Here is an 11,477-nt window from a genome sequence, read left to right as displayed (position 1 = left end):
GGTGAAGTCAGGCGATGAGAAGCAAGAAGCTCAGAGCTCTGGCAGCAGGACAGAAGGTTGAGGGAGAGAGGCTGCGGCTACAGATGTCCAAAGGCTCCATGTCATAGTTGGGTCACTTCTGGAGATGACCTGCTCAGGACCAGAGCCCCTGAGGTCGAGTGCAGGTGGGGGACCAATCCATCTCCGTTTGCCCAGACTCTCCTGACTCTACCACTGGAAGCCTTGTGTCCTGGAGAACCTTCAGTCCTGGGTAAATGGGCCAAGTGGTCACTAAGCAGTGGACGGGAATATCTCTGAGAAGCCAGAATATCAGTCAGTGGTCTATGGAAGCTGCAGGATTGATCACTCTTGTGGGCTTGTGTCATTTTTTGGCCACATTCCATGTGGGACTCGTGGGGCATGTTTTCTCAGCAGTGAAAAGGAGCTTTTTCATAGCCCTGAGCTCTAGGAATAACAAGTATGCTAAACATGGCAAATACTTCCAAGAGTGGGAACTCCAGAGCGTGGCTACCTCAGCATTTCAAGTCTGCAAGTTAAGTGCGTTGTACTCAAAGCCTTAAAGAATCAATATCAACAAAGTTCCCCCTGGTAATTCTTTTCTTTCTAGCGGAAGTTTAACTGCTGATTTATTATAAGCATCTATTTTCTTAGAATATAATAATGTCAATTTGCAATATTACATTAAAGGACTATATATAAATATCATAATTTTATTTAATTGAGTATGAGAATCATATCAAGAATGAAATAGTCTTTGGTTAAATAGACATGTCTAGTGTTGAAAATAGATTTCACACTCCACATGCATTACATAGCATAGACAAACCATAGCTTCATTCTAATTCAAATTTTCTAATAACTGACTTGCGGTTATAGCCATCAAATGTGCATCAATAAATTATTCTGGAGCTGTTTTATTTTCAGAACAGTATTTGATGGTTAAATCATTAAAAATGAAATACAGACTTTCTGGAAAAATGGCAGAAATACATTTCGACCAAAAGATAACTCTTTCATCATATGTCCATATATACAAGGTATATTGAAACAACCTCAGAATTGTATTCTCTATGTCAACATCATGGATATGTACAATCACTGTAAATAAAAACATGGGGGTCAGGATATAATTGTTCAGAGAAACAAAAGAATTCTTTCCCAGAATATTTAGGAATATTCCAGAAAGGTTACTGAGAGTACAGTTCTTTGCTATAACCATAAGGGGAGAATCAGTATGCACAATCTCGGATTCCTATATGTACCCATAGCTTACTCAACATGCTTACATCAGAAACTTGAAGATATCCTTCTTTTCTAAGTGTCCCACATAAAATCTACATAGAGATTTGTTGAATTCTTATTAATTTGTATTCACTATTAATTTGAATACATTTAAGGAAACTTAAATCTTCTCTCTCTTTCACAAATGCCTCTATTAATGGTTAACCAAAGACAACTAATGTTGTCTGTTCTGTTAGATTTTGGCAGAGTTCAGTTTTGTGTTTTCATTAGGGACTAACAGGAGGGAGCATAAATGCCTTAGTACATAAGCTGAACCTTATATTTTGTTTATATTAAACTTTTCACTCTGAGATAATTGTAGATTCTGAGCTATTTGCAGAAATTGGATTCACATGCAGTTGTAAGAAATAATACAAAGAGATCCTGTCTGCCTTTTACCCACTTTCTCCCAAGGGTAATATCTTGCGAAACTATACCATATCCCAACCAGGATTTTGACACTGATACAGTCAAGACACAGAACATTTCCGTCGTAAGGATCCCTTGTGTTACTCACTTCTCTCCTCCCCCCTCCTCCCTAGCAACCTCTAATCTGTTCTCCATTTCTAGAATTTTGCATTTCAAAATGGTGTATAAATGGAATTGTACGGTATGTAATCCTGTGGGATTGACTTTTCTTTTTTTTATTTTATTTTATTTTATTTTTTTTATTTTTTATTATTTATTTGACAGAGATAGAGACAGTCAGTGAGAGAGGGAACACAAGCAGGGGGAGTGGGAGAGGAAGAAGCAGGCTCATAGCAGAGGAGCCTGATATGGGGCTCGATCCCATAACGCCGGGATCACGCCCTGAGCCGAAGGCAGACGCTTAACCGCTATGCCACCCAGGCGCCCCATGGGATTGACTTTTCACTCAGCATAATTCTCTGGAGATTCGTCCAAGTTGTTGCTCCTACGAGAAATTATTTTTATTGCTGAGTAGTATTCCATGGCATGGATATATCACATGTCCAACCAGCCACCCATTAAAGGACATCTGGTTGTTTACAGGTTTTGTGTATTATGAATAAAGCTGCTATGAACATTCATGTGTGAGTTTTTGTGTGAACATAAGCTTCCATCTCTCTGGGATAAATGCCCAACAGTGCAATTGCTGAGTGTTACGGCAGCTGCATATTTGGTTTTACAGGAAACTGCCACATGGTCTTGCAGAATGGCTGTTCCATTCTACGTTCCCACCAGCTCTGTACGACACATCCGGTTTCTTTGCGTCCTTGCTAATATTGGGTGTCGCTACCGTATCTTAGCGATTTTGGTTTAAGTGCATGGTGGTATCTCACTGCGGTTCTAATCTGCAGTTCCCCAGTGATCGATGATGGTGAGTAGCTTTTCATGGGCTTATTTGCCATTTGTAGAGCTTCCTCAGTGGAATGTTTGCATATGTTCTCCAGTTTTGAATTGAATTTTTTAAAAAAATTGTTGAGTTTTGTGAGTTCTCCATGTATTCTAGATATTAGTCATTTGTCAGACATGTGCTTGCAGATATTTTCTCTCAGTCTGTAGCCTGTCTTTTCATTCTCTTAATATGGTCTTTTTTCAGAGCAGAAGTTTAAAATTTTGATGAATTTATCAAACTTTCCTTTATGGATTGTGCTTTTTGGTGTTAAATCAAAATACTCTTGATGCTTAGGCCCCACAATTTTCCATTAAAAAAAAGTTTTATAGTTTTACATTTTATGTTTAGGATTATGACCCATTCTGAGTTCATTTTCATATAAGGTATGAGGTTTAGGGTGAGGTTTTTACTTGCCTGTGGATATCCCATTGCTCTAACACATTTATTGAAAAGACTATCCTCCCTCCATTGAATTACTTTTGTACTTTTATACAAAACCCAAATGAGTATATTTGTATGGACCTATTTCTAGATTTTATATTCTGTTCTGTTGATCTATGTGTCTGTGCCTCCACCAATAAAAACCATACTGTCTTGATTACTATAGCTACGTAATAAATTTTTATATTGAATAGAGTGATTCCTCCTACTGATTTTTCTTTTACAAGACTGTTTTAGCTATTCCAAGGCCCTGGCCTTGGAATTTTTAGAAAAACTTGAATATGTCTACAAACTTTGCTGGAATTTTGATACAAACTTTGCTGGAATTTTGATACAAACTGCATTAAATCTATAGATAAAATCTATAGATAAATCTATATGTTCTGGAGAACATTCCAATCCATGAACATAGTGTATCTCTTCCTTTATTTAGGTCTTTGATTTCTTTCATTAGCATCTTTTAATTTTCAGCATATAGATCTTGTACATGTTTTGATAAATTTATATCTAAATATTTATTTTCCTTAGAGTGATTGTAAATGGTATTGTGCTTTTAATTTTGGTTTCCGCTTTGTTCATTGTTAATATTTAGAAATGCGATTACATTTTGTGTGCTGATCTTGTATCCTGAAACCTTGCTGAACCCACTAGTTCTATGAGTTTTCTTTTCTTTTTTTTTAATAGATTCTTTGGAATTTGCTATGTAGACAATCATGTCATCTGTAAACAGAGATACTTTTATTTCTTTTCAATCATATGCATTTAATTTCTTTTTCTTGTTTATTGCCATGTGTAGAACTTCTAGAAAGGCCTTTAACATTTTCATCAATGTAAATTTCCAGAGATTTGCTGAAATGTACTGGCCTGAATAGGGCCCATCATTCTCAAACAGATGCCCTTTCAATATTCTTCTTATCATCCAACCTGTTTAGATCTCATTTCCTATCATTTGGTTAAATAACTGACAACATTCATCAGTGGTTATAAATGGCACCCACACTGCAAAGCCCCTTGAAGCAGCAGAGAGGGCTTTAATGAGCTGAGAGGAACCTGATTATAAAAGCAAACTTAGCATACGAACATTATTTCGTAAGACAGAACCAGGAGGTAGTGATGCCCAAAGAATTAAGGTATGAGGTTGACTTATGGAGTATGTGGTTTATCCTTCCGGTTTTCCCCTCTTACCTCTAACCTGGGGGTAACGATAATTTTTAACTCAGAAATACAAAGTACCATCAAAGTGACCTTATTCTTATGTATTAGAAATTGCTCTTGTTAGGAACTCTTTTGAGAATTGGTTTTTGACAAAAAAGAATTCTGTGCATCTTACTAAGCTTTTAGTATCAGGCACTTAAAACATATTTTGACATCTCAAACTCTGTTCATGTCTTAATTTTTTAAATAAAAGTATAACCATTAGTAACATTTTACTTATTTAAAAAATGTTTATTTCCGGGGGCGCCTGAGTGGCACAGCGGTTAAGCGTCTGCCTTCAGCTCAGGGCGTGATCCCAGCGTTATGGGATCGAGCCCCACATCAGGCTCCTCTGCTATGGGCCTGCTTCTTCCTCTCCCACTCCCCCTGCTTGTGTTCCCTCTCTCGCTGGCTGTCTCTATCTCTGTCAAATAAATAAATAAATAAATCTAAAAAAAAAAATGTTATTTCCTATAGTGTTGTGTTTTTATGTTATACAACACACCTAACACATCACAGAGGGTTCATAGCCATTATAAAAAGACAGAAAACTGGGCACTGCTAGGTCTTTATAGCCTTCAGTGTAAGAAGTCTTGGATGTATACATATAGGTACGTTATAGACCTTAAGATGTGTACTCAGGTACAATGTCGTTCCTTGCAAAACCAGGAGCTCCTGCATATAATTTGTAGAAAATTTTAAATCTGTAGTAACAATCAAATTTCAGAGACTTTTTGTTTGTTTGTTTGTTTTTTGGTAGTTAACAGTGGCAAATCAGCCTCAGGTAAGTTAATCCTCACTTTATTGATTTTGCCGATTCAATGACCACCCATGCATTTCAGTGACTCTCCTGTCTCATTCTCAAGATGGGAAATTGTCTAAGTACATTCCATCCATTGTGTGCGGTGAGTCAGACCCCGGGATGCTGCCTTGGCCTGTCTGAGCCCCAATTTTCTCCTCTGCAAGTGACAATGATGATATGACTACCATTGGCATTCAGGCTTACGTGAGATGACCCTGCCTAGGGCCTGGTCCAAGGCTGGGCAGGGAGTGTGCCTTCAATTACCGACTTCATTGCTTCCTTGTACATTGTCCTTGCTTCCTTCCCTGCTCCCCCCCCCCACAAGCCTCAGAATGAGACCCTCATTATTTTGGATGCCTCTTCTAGTGCCTAAGGGACAGGAACCCTCTCTCAGCAGCATTAGCAGTGGGGATCTGGGGATCTGGGGATCTGGGGCTGCAGCTGTCCCAACTCGTGAATGAATCGCCACGGCCCGCTTACACAGAAGGCGGCTGTGCACAGGACTCTGTTCTCATACAGTTTGTCTTGTTACAGTGGGACATGGGCTTCCTGAGTGACCAGGATATTCCAGCAACCGTGACTTGATAATGCATCTGCAGTCCAGCAAGCCGCATGCTGAATACTCCACAGACAACCAGTCCCACGCGCTCACCCCAAGCACAGGACTGTGGCCGTGTGATGCGTGTTTAGCTCCTCCGTGCTCGCGGTGAGCTTCCAATCAAGGCTGCTTTGGGCACATCAAGCAACAAAAATACTCTCACAATACAACGCAATCACATGGCATGTACTTTTTTTTTTTTTTTTTGTCCTAAGGAATGGAACAGCAACTGTCTCAACGTGTCACTTTGACAACCCACGATGATTCCCTAGTCGGCGAGACCGGGTTGAATAGGATACAGAGGCTATACACCCATGAGTACCTGCGTGAGCGGGGTTTTGCGAGTGACGCTCTCATCTCCAGCCCGGCACAGGGCTCCCTGGTCACCCTCTCTCATTCTGCTGTGAGGATGACCGGGCGGCCGTGAGGCCTGCAACAGACAGACAGCAGTCAGGCCTGGTCTGGCTGCGCGACTGGAAAGGTGTTTGTTTCCCGCAAACCCCGAAGACTTCTTACTGCATCAGGCCTTTCTCGGGACTGCTTTGAAGTAATCCTCCTTTGAAATGTCGGCGACTCCTCCATACCATTTCTGAAGCCAGATATGCTCTACCCTCATCTTCATGAAGAACCATTCATACTGGCGAGGCCACTTCCTCATCACGGGGTGTCTGCAGAAATAAAGGACAGGACAGGGAGAGCTGCTGCCATTGGCAGGTGGGCCCTCCGGGGCCCCCGGTCCAGACTCCATGGCATCGGCCAGGTCATACAGGCCTCCAGCCCGCAGGCCTCATGTGGGCTGAGACCCGAGGCAGAAGCCAGGGAGCCAGGGATGGGGTCTGGGACAGCTTCAGGAGGGCAGGGAACTGCCACCTCCACGGAGGGGCCAAGCAGCCTTGTCCCGGGCTCCTGGGTTCGAATCCCAGGTCGGCAGCAGATGAGCTCTGAGGCTTTGGGGGCCATTTGCCCTCTCAAACCCTGGTCTCCTTACCCATCCTGGGGCATGACAATGGTGCTGCTCGGACCATGGGGCTGCGTGGGGAGCGAACCACTCCACATACATGAGGCGCCCGCAGAGAGCAAGTGCTCAGTGAACGTGGTTGCTGATACCCGGAAACATCAAGAAAGGCTTTCTGCAGCTCCGTATGAAACGTCACAAGAATCGTGAGCCCATGAAACAAATCTGGGGGTGGGAAGATTCCCATTCCTGCCTCAGGCTTAGAACTGCTGAACCAAGAGGAGACTCAGCCAGAATGGGCAGGGCACTCCACCTTCTACTTACTGACTTGCTTTCTCCCTCACATGCAACTCTAAACACTGGCCTTATTCTCAAGGGCAGGCGCTTGGCTCAAGCTTCCTTTAAACTTCATAAAAATACAAAAATTAGATTCCTATCTAAACATGTCAAAAATGACACTCAAAGGCCCAGTGTGGATGGGGAAGGCTATCTGCAACACTGTAGAGGCAACAATGGGCCGATGGACCCTTTATAAGAGACAATTTGTTTTGAAATAACTGTAAACGCCCAAAGAAATTGAAATATAGTACAATAAACTATTTTTTCCCCAAACCATTTGAAATGAAGTTGCTGATCTGATGCCCCAACACTCCAAATACTTGTGCAGCCAAGATAATAAAAGGATTGTTGTTATTTTTTTATGTTTTTTTTTTTTTTAAGATTTTATTTTTTTATTCATTCGACAGNTTATTTATTTATTTATTCGACAGAGATAGAGACAGCCAGCGAGAGAGGGAACACAAGCAGGGGGAGTGGGAGAGGAAGAAGCAGGCTCATAGCAGAGGAGCCTGATGTGGGGCTCGATCCCAGAACGCTGGGATCACGCCCTGAGCCGAAGGCAGGCGCTTAACTGCTGTGCCACCCAGGCGCCCCTTTTTATGTTTTTTTGTTATATTATGTTAGTCACCATACAGTACATCCCTGGTTTCTGATGTAAAGTTCGATGATTCATTAGTTGCGTATAACACCCAGTGCACCATGCAATACGTGCCCTCCTTACTACCCATCACCAGTCTATCCCATTCCCCCACCCCCCTCCCCTCTGAAGCCCTCAGTTTGTTTCTCATAGTCCATAGTCTCTCATGCTTCATTCCCCCTTCTGATTACCAGAACTAGGAAGATCGGTAGGGAAGAAAGGGATAAAGAAAGGGGAGGTAATCAGAAGGATTGTTGTTATTTTAAGCAAACATGTTTTGTACTTGGGATGGGAACGCATTTTGGCACCAGGGGCGGGGGCAGGTGAAAAATCCTAATTGGCTGGTGGGGGGGATGGGGGGGGAGGGCAATGGCTTTGCATCCCAGCAGTGAGTGGCCCGTGGAGGGAACTCCAGGAGACTCACAGTGGGGGGCTTAGAAGAAGGGAAAGATGAGCTCAGTGGAAGCGGGAGGTAAAGGGGCACATGTCACATAGTGGCAAACAATTTGTCAACACAGTGCCTGCTGTGATGCAGAAAGCAGGAAATGAATTGAATGAACCCACTGGTCTACCTGAGGTTTTGGCCTCTTCTCACTGCTTATCGTAACACACAAAAGGAGTGTTTAGAAATAAAGAGGACAGCGGAGTTCAAAAACATATCGCGCGGGCATACACACAAGGAATGTTCTTTTCTCAACCTATGTTCTGAAAACCCTGCCTTCAGGGGGCTGTATCCAGTCGCGAACCAATTCCAGAGCTCATTCATTACATGTTCTCTGTTTGTGCATGTGAAAACCAGGCTTCCCCTTTCCTTACTACGTTTACTGATTTGACGGTTCCCTGCAGGTAAAATCTCCCTTCTCTGTGGGGGTGTGGGTGGCACTCCCAACTTGCCACCTGCTGTCTGTTCTCTTCCGCGAACTTAGACAAAGTATTAACCTGCTTGTTTGCATCACCTGCACCCCGGGGAGGGTACCTTGGCCCAGCTCTGACCTCTCCAGGCGGCCCTCTGCCTGGACAGCCCCCTCACGCCACCTGCCCTGGGAGACCACCCCTCCTTGCGTACACCCTCCACTCTTCCACAAGCTCTTGACCTCCCGCCACCTCACAGGGCTGCCCTCTTGCTCACTTTGACCCCTACAGCCGTGGTTGTTAAACTTCAGCACGCATGCTCATTTCCTGGGCCATGCTTGCAAAATGCAGAGTGAGTCTTCTCTCCTGAGAATCAGATTCAGTAGCAGGCCGGGCGGGAGGGTGGGGGCAGAAGCTGTGGCCACCAGCACCCTCAGTGGGTCAGACGTGCGGCAGGGGACCACCCCGAGCAAGGCGCTCTCTCTCTGCCGCACTGTGCTTTGCTCAGAGAGGGCATTTGAAAATGTTGTGTTGCCTTCTCTGTAAAGCCCAGTTGTTTCCATTTCAAGGCAGGGCGTTGTGGAAGGTCGCCAGTGCCAGGAAGAGTGCCTGCAATCCCTCAGTGCGGGAGCCCCTCCAGAGGAAGCAGTGGGGCCACCGCAAGACCCCCTGCTGTTCCCTTCCCAGCCACCACACAGCCAGCCTGAGGTTGGCAGCGCTGTCCCCCACCCCCACACACACACAGGGCAGCTCAGGCCACTCCTGTCATTGCTTCAGGGGCATCCAAGGGCACGGTCCTCCCCTCTGCTTTTTATTACGGTGTATTTCTGGGCAAGCCGACTTTAAAGCAAATACACACCTTGAAAACATGGCTTGCTTGGCAAATTCTACTTCTTCTGGAGACACCGCGATCATCTGGCCAGTGAGGGTCAGGCGGGCGCATCGGGGGTCTTCCGGGTCGACGATATTTTTTCTGCATTCAAAGAACATTTTTCCCATGTTAAAAGGATGATAGGAGGATTTTATTAAAAATTAAAAATAGCAGTCGCGTGGCTGGTTGTACCATTCAGGTTTTTACACTGCGTGCCATTCCTTCTTTACCCTTTTCTGGCAAGGGCCGTGTGGGCTGTGTGTGTGGGTGAGTTCCACACCAGCCTGCGCCCTCGGGGCCGCAAACACCCGAAGCACCCTAATCAAGGAGGCACGTGCCAGCCTGGCCTCTGCAAGACCGCAGTCTGCAGCGGCGGTCCAGATCATGTGGCTGCCCTGCACGCCCCCAGGGGGTGCCCCTCGTTTAAAGACACTATGCGTGGTACTCATAATGGTAATGCAGTGCGTCTGCCTGGACCCCGCGGTGAGAGAGGTGAAGGCTTGCAGACATCACTTTCAGAAGGCGGACGTTCCTCGCTCAGCATAAGGGACGTTGGAAATAACGAGAACGTTAGTGTGAGTGCATGTGCGACTACTTGCTCGAAGTGTTTCCACGGTGGCAGAATTCTTCTAGGACTTGCTTTCATTGAAAGAGTCACCTGGCAGTGAGGGTGTATTTTGTATTCTGGATATCACTCTTTCTCTGGATAAAGAGAATTCTAGTAGAATATAATAGGATATGGTATGATATGATCAAATGTAATTCTCCTAATTAAATATTCTCCTCATTAGGGTTGCCAGATACAATATTGCATGACACATAGTTACGTGAGAAAAAAATATTTGTTATCCAAAATTTAATTTTTTACAATTTTACTGATAAAAATAAATATATATATATTTACATAAACTTCACCCTTTTAAAGTGCACCGTTGAGGGTTGTTAGGCTATTCACAATTGTGAAACCATCCCCATAATCTAATTTTAGAATATTTTCATCACCCCCTGAAAAACCCGAGTGCCCGTTAGCAGTTCGCAGTTATTCCTCCTTCCTGACCCTGCACCCCACCCCGAGCAACCGCTGATCTTCTCTCTGCCTCTACAGATGAGTCCGTTTCGCCAAGACAGATGGAATTGGGCCAAATGTGACTATCTCCTCTCACTCGTCATAGTGACTTTGAGGTTCATCCACGTTGTAGCCTGAATCAGTACTTCGTTTTTTTTTATTGCTGCATATGATTGCATTGTATGGATAAACCATTCACCAGTTGTGTTTATTCATTCATCAGTTGATGGACATCTGTGTTGTTTCCACTTTTGGGGCCATTACAAATCATGGTGCCAGGCACATGTGTGTATGTGTTTTTGTGTTGACATGTTTTTCAGCGGTGGAACTGTGAGAAAGGGAATCGCCAGCTCCCATGGCAACTTTACGTTTAAGTTTTTGAGGAACAGCCGAACTGCCTTCCAAAGCAACTGCACTATTTTACCTTCCCTCCAGCAGTGTGGGAGGCCGGGTGGTCCCCGTCTTTGCCAACACTTGTTTTAGTCTGTCTTTTGCATTCTAGCCAGCTGAGGGAGTGTGAAGTGGTACCTCACGGTGGTTTTTACTTGTATTTCCCTGATGGCTAATGATATTGACCATCTTTTCATGTGCTTATTGGCCATGTGTGTATCTTTGGAGGAATATCTGTTCAAATCCTACACCCGTTTTAATTTGGACTTGATGCAAAAATTTTTTTTTTAATTTGCATCAAGTCCGAATTACCTATTTCGCATTTGTTTCCATTTATGATTTTTTTTAAAGCTCCCAGCAACCTAGGCCAAAGGATATTTATCAAAATCCTATATATATATTATAGCTCATGGAACAAGACAAGCATGTCCATATTAACAGATATTATAGTTTTTGTAGTAAGACAAGAAATAGAAATATGTATAAGGATTGGGAAATAATAAACAAAGTTGTAGTTATTTGCAAATGATATGACTGTATATAAGAGAATCTACACTCAGAACGTCAGTATGAGGATAAAGCTCAGCAAGATTGTAGGATTCAAGAATAATGATTATAAAACAACTGCATTGCTACTTATAAGCAAAAAACTATTTTTAAATATTAAAAAGTATATAAGATGGTAACAAAACCT

The 11,477-nt window shown here is 43.5% G+C and overlaps 1 protein-coding gene across 1 annotated transcript in view; it reads right to left on the bottom strand.

Moving 5' to 3' along the window:
• Positions 1–4,681: 4,681 nt before the first annotated feature.
• CREG2 (cellular repressor of E1A stimulated genes 2) overlaps positions 4,682–11,477 on the bottom strand; it is a 33,012-nt gene continuing 26,216 nt past the window's right edge. Inside the window, 2 exon segments of the mRNA XM_034658977.1 lie at positions 4,682–6,341; positions 9,316–9,429. Coding sequence (XP_034514868.1) covers positions 6,194–6,341; positions 9,316–9,429 — 262 coding nt within the window. The 3' untranslated portion in view covers positions 4,682–6,193.

This window comes from Ailuropoda melanoleuca, chromosome 4, assembly GCF_002007445.2.
Source record: "Ailuropoda melanoleuca isolate Jingjing chromosome 4, ASM200744v2, whole genome shotgun sequence".
NCBI classification, from domain to species: domain Eukaryota; kingdom Metazoa; phylum Chordata; class Mammalia; order Carnivora; family Ursidae; genus Ailuropoda; species Ailuropoda melanoleuca.
Note: the sequence above shows the minus strand (reverse complement) of the source record. Positions and strands in the feature narration are given on the sequence as shown.